General features: G+C 44.2%; 1 protein-coding gene across 2 annotated transcripts in view; it reads left to right on the top strand.

The window, feature by feature from the left end:
• Positions 1-3593: 3593 nt before the first annotated feature.
• BCO1 (beta-carotene oxygenase 1) overlaps positions 3594-15186 on the top strand; it is a 28748-nt gene continuing 17155 nt past the window's right edge. Inside the window, exons 1-4 of one of the 2 annotated variants that reach the window (XM_088672022.1) lie at positions 3782-3936; positions 8305-8433; positions 9018-9089; positions 13009-13138. In XM_088672022.1, the coding sequence (XP_088528148.1) occupies positions 13101-13138 (38 nt within the window). In that variant the 5' untranslated portion in view covers positions 3782-3936; positions 8305-8433; positions 9018-9089; positions 13009-13100. Of the gene's footprint in view, positions 3937-8304; positions 8434-9017; positions 9090-13008; positions 13139-15186 lie in introns of both variants that reach the window. The other variant, XM_035119380.3, reaches the window with a different exon arrangement.

A 15186-nucleotide genomic window follows, 5' to 3' on the forward strand; every position in this document is an offset into this window, starting at 1 on the left:
ATGCAACAAGCTTGCTAATACTTTTATTCACAGGCCCTGCTTTTACTACTGGATTATGCAGTTTTAAGTGCACTTGATAAGAGAGCCACGTTTAAAACAGTTAAGTCTCCTCTGCTCCATACAGCAACAGAGATAAATGGCAGGTTCAAAGGTAGCTAGCTGTTACCTGTTGTCATGTAACTGCTGTTGACTATGATAAATAGAACAAGAAATGAACAAGTAAGACCTGCAGAAAAAGGTTGCAGTGTAGAGTACTCCTGCTCAGATCTCCAAACAGGATACTCCGTTTTCCATTCCATCATCCGACCACCAGTGTTTTGCACTGAAGAGGGCTGTGCACCTTTGGCACCCAAACAGGTTGCCAGCTTTCCATTTCTTTGCCATGCTCTGGATATGATTTTTAGGATTAGGCTGTTATAGACACTGACTGGTCCTGATAGCTCGACTTTAAAATATGGCATGCAAAATGTCCCAGGTTCATTGCTTGTTTGCTTTATGTCTACAGTGGTACCTCGGGTTACAGACGCTTCAGGTTAGAGACTCCACTAACCCAGAAATAGTACCTCAGGTTAAGAACTTTGCTTCAGGATGAGAACAGAAATGGCGTGGTGGCAGCGGGAGGCCCCCATTAGCTAAAGTGGTACCTCAGATTAAGAGCAGTTTCAGGTTAAGAACAGACCTCCAGAATGAATTAAGGTCTTAACCCGAGGTACCACTGTGCTCTGCTTTTCCCAAAAGCAACTTCCACCAAAAACCAAAATATAACAATAAAATATTGCATAGAAATAACAAAAAAATAAAGACGTACAGATGTGTTAAATACCAGCAAACCACCCACCCCCCTGCCCCTGGAATAAAAATATATTCGAACACCATATAAAATTGGAAAGAAAGACAAAGTCTGTCAGCTTCCCATGGACAGAATTCTATAACTTGTGAAAGCCTAAATAGTGTTTTGTTTATACTGGAGAGGCTGATGCTGTGAGTGTATCTTACATATTGATTCATTGCCACAGATTGGGGGGGGGGGTGTAAAAAGCAGGAGGACAACACAGAAAGTGCAGAAATGCAACAGACTAACAGTAAATTTGCCTGGGTTCTCTGTAAACGGCAGAGATGCTCCCACTTGCTCATTTTCTACAGTAACATATCTTCCTAGCCTTGACTTTACAGCCCAAGGAAAAGATCAGCATTAGGGCTCCTGTGGTTTTCGCATAATATGTGGCTCTGCCCTTCAACAACATAGGAACAAATTTTGCAGATCTAAAATATTCCTGGACCTAGTTTCAAACTTATGCAGCAAGAGCCTTATTCAGTAAAAATTGCCATTTAGTTCTAGCAAACATATATATTAATTGCTTAATTGGTTATTAAGAGGGATTTAAACACATTCTGGGACAGGGGTTAATAAGCTTCTGATTTTCTAAGTCTAATTCACATGAGATGCAATGAGTTGTGCAAAGAGTCTTCATGTGGAGCATGTAACCTCACAGTTAGCGATGTTGAAGGTTCAGAAGGGAAAGAAGGAGGTGTAAGTGTCAACAAGAGCTACTTTGACTAGCATTCAAAGTTAAATTATTATTATTATTATTATTATTATTATTATTATTATTATTAATCATTTGAAAGCCTTTGTTGTGACTATCTTCTATTTTCTGATACAAAATACTGGTAAATCGCTGTTGGATGGATATGGGGGTGGGACCGCGCCAAATTTTGAAAAGTTGTTAGTGTACGCATATTTGCCTCAGTTTCCCTTACATCTCCCTCCGCTTCCTGTTCCCTGTCATAACTGTCTGTTTTCACCCACTTAGGCTGGTACCTTCCTTGTAGAACGGATCTGGTCTCATGACCCCAGACTTGAGCAATAGCCAAAGCACAGAGACTAAGGAGGACGGGCCAGGCAAATGTGTGGCTGCAATACTGCCAGCTGAAGGCAGCCAAAGGTTCTTGACTCAGTGGTAGAGCATCTGCTTTGCGTGCTGAAGGTACCAAGTCCCTGGCATCTCCAGGCAGGGCTGGTTCCTGCAGATGCTGTGGGACTCTACTGGCCCTGGCCAGTATGGCCAATTATTAGAGTTGTTGTTCAGGAACATCTGGACATCCACAGGTTTCCCACTTCACCACTTTGATGTGCAGAATAGGCATTTTATAAATGTCAAATAATGCTTGCTGTGCAGTTGCAAGCAACTGATATTTTAGTGTGGCAGTTCCTATTCTCTGGGATACACTGGAATATTAGGCAGGTAACTTCATTGTACACTACTTTTTTAATGGCTGCTAAAAACTTGCCTACCCAGGTGCGTACTTTAATTCTTTACATTTGTGTTTTTATTTAAAACTGTTAATTTTATCTATGTTTTGATGATTTTATCTGCTGTTTTTAAAGTCTGTTTTTATTGCTATTTTTAAAATAGATATTTCATATGCCTCTCTTGATATGAACATAATGTACTCAGACCCTTAGATTTTATTCTGAGGCCCTTCTCCAGCCTCAGCGCTGCTTAGGGAGGCTCAGAGGGTAGTGACAAGGGACAGCAGCGCCCTTTGTGTGGTGGCCCCCCTATCTGTGTAATGCTCTCCTCCAGCTGGCACCATCGTTGGCATTGTTCCAGTGCTAAGAAAAGGCTTACACTCCCCCCAAAGGCTTTTGATACAATAAGACAGCGGTTCCCAAAACTGGTGGTGCTGTGGGATTACCCAGGCAGGCGCTAAGAGGTAAGCGGGCGGCATGGGGCGCTGGAGGTGTCAATGACATCAAACTTTGAAAAGCTGGTATCCCTGGATCAAGTTCATCAGTTTAATTGAATCAATTAAACTAATTGAATCAATTAAACTATTGTACATAGTTTTAATTGGATTTCGAATATGTGCAAATAATGGTTCCTGTTTTGAATTTCATTGTGTTATTATATTCCTTAGTGGGCTGTGCACATTGCTATACTGAATAATGCTTTTCATAGAGTAGTAGGATAAGGGGTGCTGGGGGATGAAGTTGTTACTGGTGTACTCCCAAAGCTTCCTGTGGCTGTTGTGGGGTTTGTTTTGTTCCATTGTTGTGGTATAATGTATATTGTTGTTGTTGTTGTTTAGTCGTTTAGTCGTTTAGTCGTGTCCGACTCTTCGTGACCCCATGGACCATAGCACACCAGGCACTCCTGTCTTCCACTGCCTCCCACAGTTTGGTCAAACTCATGTTCGTAGCTTCGAGAACACTGTCCAACCATCTCGTCCTCTGTCGTCCCCTTCTCCTTGTGCCCAACATCAGGGTCTTTTCCAAGGATTCTTCTCTTCTCATATAATGTATGTTTATTTGTTTTAAATGTGTTGCAGGTAACTTTGGAGACCTTTATGCAACAAGCAACTAACACGTCTAATAATAACAATTAATAATACCATTTTATGTAAACCACTATGTGGTATATTAATCTTGCCAAATAAAAGTATTATTATAGCAGAAGTAGTAATCTATTAAATATCGAAGCAGTGGAGACAAGACACGCCCAATGAAGCAAACTTCGCAAGCTAAGGAGAAGCCAATGGCGATTTGGGAGGGACTTCCTCTCCTCCAAATTAGGTGGTCCTAAACTTCGGGGCGCCCAGACTAGCCTTTCCAGAGAAAGTGTGAAGCTCAGCAGAAAAGTAAAGAAAGTCCTGCGGATTAATTCTCAGCCGTTTAGAAACCACATGGTCACCCTTAAGCCACTAGCAGTCGCCTGGGGGCGGACTTCACTCTTTTACCCCGTAAATATAAATAACCAGAACAACCGACGGGTCCCCCCTCCTTCTCCAGACCCTTAGATGGGAAAGGAAAACTGCAAATCGCACCGTCAGTAACGCCGGCTGGGACGATGGCAACACCTGTAGGGATGATGGAAGCGATATTTTCCAGAAATAAAGAGGAGCACCCGGAGCCCCTCCGAGCAGAAGTGCAGGGTAAGTGCAACAGGCAGCTAGCCAATTGCGAAGGAACTAAGTTTGGGGGGGGGGGCGTGTTCCGTTGCCTTTCTCCAGAGAAGACTTCTTTTTCCTATACGACTTCTGTTTCAAGTGTATCTGAAGAAGTGTGCAGGCACACGAAAGCTCATACCAAAATTAAAACTTAGTTGGTCTTTAAGGTGCTACTGAATTATTATTTTTTCATTTTTTTTCCCTATACGGGTTTACTTAGAGACAAGTCTGCCTGAGCTGAATAGGGTCCACCTCCTAGTAAACAGATCTCGGATTGCACTTTAGGGATCGTAGATAAATTAGAACATTTCTCTCCCCACTTCCTGTTTGTGAGCATTTCCTATCACCATCTGGGAGGGAATGTGGCTTCACTGCCCTTGGGCTTGTGCCTCAAGGTCCGGCTGAGGTGGACAAGTGGCGTAACTCTTGCCCAAATACATTTAAACAAAACAAAACAGCTGGGGGCAGGTTGGTTTCCTCGGAGCGAAATAGGGGGAGGGGACCGGACTTTCACTTTTCCCTAGTGGTGGTTCTTCCTCCCCCTCGCCTCTCTGAGCTTTCATCTGCCTAGTCAGGAAGTGGCCGTTTCCTCAAAGCTTGCACCTAGAGATCCTTAGACCCACCCCTTCCATTTTTCCATTTTTCTTTAAATGCTTTTCTAAGTCATTTATATACCTAAGCAATGTACATGAAATAAACCACACAGAATAAAAATTCATCACCTTCAAATTCCCGCTGGAATAACTAAGGACGTTTTACACATGTGCAGAAGTTTAGCGAGACGATTGAAGTGAAAGGTCTCTCCTTCCTTACATTTTCTTTACCGCCCCCCCCCCCCCAAAAACCAGACCACTCTGCTCCTCCAAGAAGTTCAGGGCAGAATACATGATTATTCACCCATCCAGATGTGATCCTTGTCTAACAACAAACCTGAGAGGTAGATGAGGCTGATATATAAGAATTCTGGGAACTGTAGTTTGTTAAAGATGCTAGTAATGCTCACATTGTGATAAGAGAATCCTAGATTCTTTGAGGAAGTAATGTGCTTTCAATGTGTGCTCTCTGTGTGTGCTGTGTACACAGAGAGAGGGGGGGAGAGGGAGAGAGGCTGGCTGGGGGGCTCAAGGACACCCAGTGAAAGATATAGTTGGGGATGTAAACCTCAGTCACATCATGGTTTGCCAACTGGTACACTGCACTGGCTTACACAACCAACAACACACACTAGACAACAGGTATAGGCAGTGGCGTAGCTAGCCGCCTGGCTGCCCGGGGTGGCAAACCCGAAGGCACCCCGCCAGGGGGCGGGGTGAACGTCGCGTGCATGCGTCGCGTGTCATGACGCATGCATCATGACACGCGGTTGCATGCAGGCTATGTAGGCAGGATTATATTAGTAAATTTTGATATTGTATTGAGTGTCTTCCTCTCCATAGCTAATAGGGGTGGGGTGGTAATCTGGTGTGGGGAGAAAGTATTAGATACCCCACCAACCGTAGCACCAATCCACATCAGGGACTCTCACAAGAATAAAGCTAAGTTTGGCATTTCAAACTTGAAACACCAACATATCCTGCAGTCTGGACTTCATTAGGTAAAGGTAAAGGGACCCCTGACCATTAGGTCCAGTCGTGACCAACTCTGGGGTTGCGGCGTTCATCTCACATTATTGGCCAAGGGAGCCAGTGTACAGCTTCTGGGTATGTGGCCAGCGTGACAAAGCCGCTTCTGGCAAACCAGAGCAGCACACGGAAACGCCATTTACCTTCCTGCCAGAGCGGTACCTATTTATCTACTTGCACTTTGATCTGCTTTCGAACTGCTAGGTTGGCAGGAGCTGGGACTGAGCAATGGGAACTCACCCCGTCGCGGGGATTCAAACCGCCGACCATCTGATCAGCAAGCCCTAAGCTCTGTGGTTTAACCCACAGCGCCACCTGCCCTTCCCTATAAATGCCTTGTGCATGTGGCTAAAATCCCCATATAAAAACAGAAGAACAGCATCTTCTCTGCCTGCCTGCCTCCTATCTCCCTGCTTGGTATGTGTGTGTGTGTGCGCGCGCCTTTCACTTTCAATCATCATGTAATGCAAATAAGCATGTTAGATAAACCTAGCTCTTTCGTAAGGCATTTATACTGGATTAGATGAAGCCATTTTATAAGAAATATGTTGCTGTTGTAAGAGGGTAGCTTGATTCGGGTTAAATATTAGGGCAAACATTTTGGCACTAAGGATAGTTAAGTAAGAGAAAAGTTGCCTCAAGTTATAAAAGGAATAATAATTAGGGGGACCCACAAGTTATGAGATTGACATCATTGGAAATGTTTGCAACCCAGACAGGATAAGTAAGCATATGTAGTATTTCTGAGGGCTGCTGGGAGTTGTAGTCTGAACCATCTGGAGCGCACCAGGCTGCTGAAGGCTGGCTGAGTGAGATCCAAGAAGAAGCGAGCTCCCTTGGATTATTTTCCTTCTTTACTTGTTCCTTTGAACAGCCAAGTTCCCCATCATTTTCAAAAGCACTTTGCAATGTGGCATGAGGAAGAGGGTTGTTGAAGGAGGGGAATTATCTAAAGCTCCCTTGAGTTTCACTGGCCTAGTTTCAGAGCCTTTGGATCCTGGTTTCCTTTTTCTGACATGACCATCGGCTTGAAGATATTGCTGTCATAAATTCTGCCATGGTCAGTGCATCCTAAGTCTAGCCCTGGCATGATTACTGTGACTTGGCTCATCTGGGATTCACATCGGCATGAGTGCCTTTGTGAAATGTGTTGATATCCACTTCTACAGATGCACACAGAGCTAAATTATATAGGTGGATTTAAATGGACAGTGTGATTGTCTTTACAGTAAGAGAGAATTCCCCATTTGCCACTCAAGTAAGGATGTAAAGAGGAGTGCTCCTGGTGTCAGCTACATCTACAGAGGTAGTCTCTGTTTCACATACAGAAGGTTCCAGGTTTAATCCCATGTAGGGCTGGGAATGTCCTTCATCCGAAACCCTGGAGAACTGCTGCCAGTTAGTATAGACCAGGCATAGGCAACCTTGGTTCTCCAGATGTTTTGGAACTACAACTCCCATGATCCCTGACCACTGGCCCTGTTAGCTAGGGATCATGGGAGTTGGAGTTCCAAAACATCTGGAGAGCCAAGGTTGCCTATGCCTGGTATAGACATTACTAAGCTAGATGGGCCAAGGTTCTGACTCAGTATATGGCAGCTTCTTATGTTCCTGTCTAGTCCAGTATCCAGTTTCTCATGGTGGACCAATGGTATATATAAGGGATGGTCCACCACCACTGCCTCTAAACACGGAAAGTTCATAGAGCCAGCATGATCCATACTTGTTACCGTATTGGCCCGAATATAAGCCGCTCCCTTAAAATTCTGCAGGCACTCACACCCTCACATACGTTTTACCGTATGTCTGTTTCAGCAGCGATATCAAAAAAGTCAATTTTTGGAAGGTAGCGAATTTAAGCCGCACTTCAACTTTTCATGGTCAGAATTCGGGGGGGAAGTGCAGCTTATATTCAGGCCAATACGGTAACAAGTAGGACCTACAACAAACAGTTCAGGATTCCAGCCACTTCATTCTGTTCCCCCTGGTTTTTCATTTCTGCCCCCTGGCCTTGCAGCCACCAGTCAGCATTCCGTGGCTGCCGAGTTCTCATTGGTCCGCTTTAGATAGTTCCCCAACACCCACCCACCCACTTGAGGTTATTTCTCAATATTTATTTGCTACACTTGCAAATTTCTGGCTTCTCCAACTCTGCTGATAACTCCCTCTTGCATGTGGGTGGTGCCATGTTGGCTATATAAGCAATGGCACTCACAACCACAACATCAGAAATAGAAGAGATTATAGGCCTACCCTCTAAAAATTTGTGTAATCCATGATAATTGCTCAGCCAAACTGCTTTAATCCCCAGACTGCAGCTGGATGAGAGTGGTTCAAGGGTTAAGCCTCCCTTCCAGTGATCTTCCACTTCAGACTGTGTTGCCAGTGGCTCTAAACATACTTACAGAAGTATATGCAGTTTGTAGGTCCATCCTAACAGTTGGGAGAAACAGAAGTTTGAGTAGTATGGGGTTTTTGAATGGTTTCTTTATTGTGATGGCACCACCCTACTGACTTAATACACCTTTTATGCCTAATGTGTCTGGTAGCATCCTTACATTTCTAAGATCACCAAACAACTTGACATGTTGCAAAATTGATCTCAGACTGCCATAATTAATTTGGCAGGAGTGAGGGCTGGGCAATTGGGGGTCATTCAACAGAAATACTTCAGGAGTTCCATTGAGGTGGAAATGAATATCCAACTGCAAAAAGTCCCTTTCTTTTCCAGGTGAGATCCCAAGCTGGATGGAGGGGATCCTTCTCCGTAACGGTCCAGGCATGCATACAATCGGGGAAAGTCAATACAATCACTGGTTCGACGGCATGGCTTTGTTGCACAGTTTTACAATTAAAAATGGTAAGCTTGTTTGTATTGCATATCTATTAGTAGTAGTAATAATAATAGTAAAAACCTATCTGTCCATCCAGGTTACAGGTAGGTAGCCGTGTTGGTCTGGGTCGAAGTAAAATAAAAAAATTCCTTCAGTAGCACCTTAAAGACCAACTAAGTTTTTATTTTGGTATGAGCTTGCGTGTGCATGCACACTTCTTATGTTCTGAAGAAGTGTGCATGCACACGAAAGCTCATACCAAAATAAAAACTTAGTTGGTCTTTAAGGTGCTACTGAAGGAATTTTTTTATTGTCCATCCAGGCTTTCTCTGGGTTCCTGTTGCCTTTGGTAACTGTGTTGTTTACTAAAATATATTGTTCTTATTGAATTTTGTGTTGTTTATTTATGTGAAGCTATTTTGGTATTTTCTGGCATAAGTTTAAGGCATATCTATCTTGGTATTTTCTGGGCTGGCGGAAGCAGTACAAAAATCTATTTTATAATTATTATAATAATTATTGTTGTTGTTTAATTAGTATTATTATTAAATGGAGGGCACCCTATTGACTATCCCTGGTTTCATGTATCACCTTCTTTATCTATTCAAAGTCCATTTTCGTATCTTCAACTAAAACTATGTCGTGGATCTTATAGTCAGAGGGATCCTGAGATGCCATACAGGTAAAATTGAATAACTCAAATGCCTACAAGGTTGTGACCAGCCTTCTCTTTTCTGCAGGTTTAAAATATTCAGTTTTGTGAAGTGTTGGGCTGACATGGAGAAGGGTTTTGTCCAGTATATAACTTATGGGTTTATGAACATGTGCTTTTAAAGAAGGAAGGCCAACTTCCATTCTGAATAATGTCTCAGGTGTACAGTGTGGGACTATAACTAGTGTACACCATAACTTATTTTTGGTTAAACTGAATTCCTCTATTAGGGTTATCCCACATTTCTGCACCATATCACAAAATACAAGTTCAGCAACAAAAACATTTAATGCCAGTTTTAACAAAACATAGCCTGCTGTATAATACAATATCTTTGTTATCCCTAATAAATAGGCAGAGTGCCACTGAGTGATTTTGCAAAAACAAAGTCCAACCAGATGTTGGATAAAGCCCCCTTCTTCCCCACCACCAGCTAATAGTCAAACTGAAGAGGGACATAACTGTCTCCTACTGAATCATACCATTGGTCCATCTACCTCAGTGTTGTCTGCACTGACAGACAAGGGCTCTCCCGGATTCTAGACAGGAGACAAATCAGGAGATGTTGGGGGTTGAACCTGGGACATTGCATGCAAAGCTTATACTCTGTCACTGAGCCCTTCTGCAAACAAGTGTGCAATGCACCTGAATGGAAAGTGAGTGCTCAAAAGGCAGATTTTACCTCCAGTTACCACAGGATGGAGACACACCACAGGAGATGAGCAGCAAGGTGTCTTATGCCACGATAAATGCGTTAGTCATTTGTGATGCCAGAGACATGCCATAATTAATGTGCTAAAGCTTTTGTGGGTCATGGCTATCTCTGTCAAGCTCTGCATGGATGTTTCTCAGAGGCATTGGCTAGCCACTGTTGGACAGCGAATGCTAGCTTAGGGGAGAAGCTGAGATCTAATCCAAAGGGACAGCTTCTCAACTTCAGATCCAGTGATAGCAATCTCCCTATCTTTAGCATATATTATAAATATCTAGCACTGTTTGGGCTCACGACTTAGATCCCGTTTCCTTACACCCTGGTGCAGTTTAAAGGAGGAACTGCAACCCAGTGGAAGAACAGCTTGTTTGGGTGCAGAAGGGCCCAGGTTCGATCCCTGGCATCTTCAGATATTTGCTCAGGTAGCAAGTGATGGGCAAGACCTCTTCCTGAGACCCTAGAGAGATCCTACCAGCCATCAGTTGGGGGTTGATGGGAGTTATAGTCCAAAACACCTGAAAGTCTCCAGGTTGGCAAAGGCTGGTCTGGGGATTGCCTGCTAGGCTAGAGGACAAATATTCTGACCTGGAATAAGACAACTTCCTAACTCTACATGTGATGGTGGGAAGGTACTTAGTGACTTTCACTTCCGCGTGATAAAGGGAAGTGAAACTCCGCATATGTTAAGAGGCACAGCATTTTCTCTGCTCTTGCCTTTTAGTTTGAAAGTCAGTGCAATATTTTAAACAGGGATGTGGAAACTTTGTCCTTCCAGATGTTGTGGGACCCCTGTCCCATCAGCCACAGCCAGCATGGCCGAGGGGTGATGGGATGGTCATTAATTTTCCAGTCTTGAACAGCTCTTCAGCTGTTTGGGACTATACTGCCCATCATCCCTGACCTTGGGCCATACTGGCTTAAACAATTTAAACTGCTCTTCTGCAGTTTTTTTTTAGCTTCTGAAGCCAAGCACAAAAGTAGGCCACTTGTGAAACAGGTTTCACTCTTCAGCCTATTCATTATATAGTAATGAATGACCCCAATACGGGGAGTAGCAGCAGCCAAAACAAAGTGACCTTGGCTTGGTCAGGAGCAAATAGTTCACATGATCCTTTTCTCTGCCTTCCCAATTACTTCTTCTCTGAACTTTGCCACCATCTTGAACACCTGAAAAGTAACCACTCTGAGCTTTCTGTTTAACACAGCACAAGCTTGAAGAGTTTGTGTGTTTCCAGCACAGCAGATGCTGTCTTTATTTGGGATTTCACTGTTATCATATTCTTATTCTGGTGTTTTCTTTAGTTTGCAAAAGTGTTTCAGCAATTTGCATTTTTACAATGCAGCCAGTGAAGTGAAGTTTGTTTGATTTTTCTAATCAGGGTCATTGGCAGGCCCAGCAGATCTGGAATTGTTATGGGTTTTCTCCCTTGTTCTGAAACAAATGCATTTGTGTGCTTTGATTATAAAAGCTTCTAACCTTTTCTAGACCCAGTACCTTCTTATACAACCTGGATAGCTCAGTCGGTTAGAGTAGGCTGCTCCCCCTCCCAGGGGAGCGGTGTTGCAGACAGTACAGCGGGGGACGTGGTGATGCCGCCCGCATCACAGGGAGTACCGGCTGTGTCATGCCCCCTGGTCGACCAATCCAGCCAACTGGGGGATGTGGCTTACTATTTTTAAACAGCTGCGAGGCTGGGGGGTTCTCCCTTCTTACCTCCTCCTCCATCGGATCTCTGCTGCTGCTCCTGCTCTGCTTGCCTTAGCTTCCCGCTTCACTGCGTAAACAAGTGGTAGTTTTCTTTGTTTCTGCCTCTTTTGGGTGCTGGAGCAGCCAGTCGCCTTCGCTCGCAACTTGCGGTTAGGCATTGGTCAAACCTGGTTTATGGAGGAGAGATTGTGGCCTTCACATGCCCCTCCTTTTTAAGGGTATTCCATTAAAGGGATCCGGGGGTGTGGATCTTTTCCGAAGCCCGGGTATGAGCTAGGGCCATGCCACGACCCCATTGGGACCCTGGGAGAGCTCTCAGTTGATGTACATCAACAGGGCTCCCCCTACTGGTGGTTGACCCTTACTAGACTACCTGCATGGTGGGCAGGAGGCAGATACAGTGGTACCTCGACTTACGAAGATGATCCGTTCCGCGGCCGTCTTCGTAAGTCGAGGTTTTCGGATGTCAAAGCGCATGGTCGGCGCATGCACAAAGCGCAATTTTGCACTTCTGCGCATGCGCCAGCCCCCCGCATGGTGAAAAGACTTCCGGAGTTGTCGACTTTGGAAGTTGAAACCTTTGGAAGTCGAAGCGTTCGGATGTCGAGGTATGACTGTATAGTCGGTTCAATTCCAATGCTTAAGCCGATACCACTCACATTCTGTAACCAATAAAGTTGTCGCCTTAATTATCCCATCAACCTGAAATACTGGTGGCGGTGTGTCTTATTATTCAGCAAATGGAGGAGGGCTCAGGGCCTTGACATGCAATGGTGCTGATGCTAAGGTTGCAGGCTCAATCCCCATATGGGATATTTGCATAGTCCTGTAATTGCAGGAGGTTGGACTAGATGATTCTCAGGGTCCCTTCCATCTCTACAATTCTATGATTCTAACCCTTGTCCTGCACCATGAGATTTGTTTTGTATTTTTCATGGCAAATATTTGGGATATGTCAGGCATGATCCCTAGCTAACAGGACCAGTGGTCAGGGAAGATGGGAATTGTAGTCCAAAACATCTGGAGGGCCGAAGTTTGGGGATGCCTGGCCTATGTGAGGCCTTCCAGATATTGTTGGACTGCAGTTCCTATTGGCCACACTGGCTGGGGTTGAGGGGAGTTGGAGTTCAACAACATCTGGCTCACCTTTAAATGTGAAGTGCATTGAATCTCTCCCCTACCACTAGCTCAAGCACTGTTTGCAGGCTTCCCATGGCCACCTGGTTGGCCACTGTGAGGACAGGATGCTGAATTAGACGGCCCTTTGGCCTGACCCAACAGGGTTCCTCTCCTGTTCTTAATATGTGGTCCCAAAATCATGCTTAGAACTATGTCTGCTGATGTCAAACTAAGGTGTGCCTTTTATACAAAAGGCAAATTCAGTCCACATAATAAGTGGGAAATTGGGAAATTAATCGATCCATGTGTGTGATTACGTGTGCATATAAAGCTTTTTCTTTTCTTATCAGGTGAAGTTTTCTATCGAAGTAAATACCTCCGCAGCGACACATACAATTGCAATATTGAGGCAAACAGAATCGTGGTGTCAGAATTTGGAACAATGGCTTATCCAGATCCATGCAAAAATATATTTGCCAAGTAAGCAATTCTTTCTATATACAATGTGATGCTCTTCCCTGCTTCCCTTGAGGCCTAGCTCCTCAGTCCCGCTTCTCTCAGGTCCTTCAGGAGAAACCAGGGTTGCCATCTGCCCACCCCCTTGTCACTGTCCCCATTACCTGGCATGAGTGGGAGGGCAGCCATCTGCAACACAGAGCCTCCTGTACTCAAGGTAACGCCCCACGCAATATAGAACCCTGATTTTCTAGGCTCATAGGAAGATAAGAAGGTGCCTTACTGAGACAGACTTCTAGGTCAGTATTATCTACACCAGAGGTAGTCAACCTTTTTATACCTACCGCCCACTAATGCATCTTTCTTGATGGTAAAATTTCCTTACGGCGCACCAGTGCTGCAGTAACATGTGCCTTAGAACCCCCTACCACCCACCTGCAATCCTGAAACGCCCACTAGTGGGCAGTAGGGACCAGATTGACTACCCCTGATCTACACTGACTAGCCACAGCTCTTCGGGGTTTTAGGCAAATAGTCTTTCCCCAGCCTACCTGGAGATGCCGGAGATGGATCCTGGGACCTTCTTCATTGCAAAGCAGATGCCCTGCCACTGAGCTACAGCAAGCTGCAGATGGTCAACTTCACAACTCACGGAAGTTGACACTAGCCTGGTTTGCACCTAATGCTAAACTATGGTTTATTAAAGTATTGCTTAACATTATGTAAAACTGTTGTTTATTAACCATTAACCACGGCTTAGCATTACATGTGAACCAGGACACTGTCGCCGCACAGAGTTGGCACACTCGTCCCTACTCTCCCTATTCTACTTACTTATAAATATAATGCCTCCTTACAAAGTGCTGTTTTTCACATAGACACAGACTGCTCCTTCAGTTGACGGTGAACCACAATGAACCATTATGGGGTATTAACTGCTAGCTATAGGTTTAACGAAGGAAATTGTTGTCCAGACACCTTAAAAATACCTACGTGAGAACAGGATTCCTCTCCCACCTTCATTGACTCAGAGGTCTCCACCTCCCTCTGCATACATAAGCAAATGCAGGAATTTGTTTAGTCAAATTAACATAATCATATCACTTGCAAAACCAGCATTGGCATAAATCGGAGCGTATGTATGTATGCAATTTTGCCCAGGTCACAATGATTAAATTGTAAGGCAAGCCCTGCGTACCTGTCAGATACAAATACTATTTGCCACTAATCAGCTGAGTGGTGGGGAGAAGTCTACAGCTCCCTTCTCTACTAATCCACCTGTGCTGATCAGAGGGAAACAGTTCAACAGCAAGGAAAAGGGGGCCTAGGAGGGGAGGCAGATGGAGGAGAGGAAGCAGGCCTGGGAAGTGGCTGTGAGTTGGAGGGGGAGACCCTTTGGGTCACATCTTGAGCCAGAAGTTCCTGACCCCTCCCCTATCTTTGACTACAAGTACATGTAACATAACACATAAAGAAGAGTGGGAAATATGTGTTTATGTTTCAGCATTACAAAGATACCTGGGTGCTTTTTTACAACATGCATTTTGCTGCTGTTAGTAGAGGAATGTGACATCCTAGCTACCCAACACTCCATTATTCAGAATTTCAAAAATTTAGTAGATACTAGCAACATGGCAGACAGGACACACAAGAGTATCTACTGATTGCTGTTCTTAGCTCAACACACTTGGTGCCATCTTTGTCAGTTTTTAGGTGCTAGGCTAAGCCCTCTCTGTTTACCCAGGCCTTTGGTTAATTGATGTTGCCTCCTATGGTGGTGCTCCTTGGTCCTTGAATTAGCATCTTATGTATATTACATTGCCAGTGTTTCTCATTTTTTCTGGCCTTAAATTGCTTCTATTTGTTGTATTTTTACTTTATCAAGTCGATTTGACACTTTTTAAGTGTAAAAATTGTATGATAAATAAAATCTATGACATTTAATCCACCAATAGGCCTAATTCACAAATACACCATCCCTTGAGTATTGCACAAGTGGTGCCTTGCATGTGTGAATGACCCATCACAGGTGTCTTCCCCCCCAACCTGGTGTCTTCAAGATGATTTGGACA

The sequence above is a fragment of the Zootoca vivipara genome, chromosome 6 (assembly GCF_965207765.1).
Source record: "Zootoca vivipara chromosome 6, rZooViv2.hap1.1, whole genome shotgun sequence".
In the NCBI taxonomy this organism is placed as follows: Eukaryota; Metazoa; Chordata; class Lepidosauria; order Squamata; family Lacertidae; genus Zootoca; species Zootoca vivipara.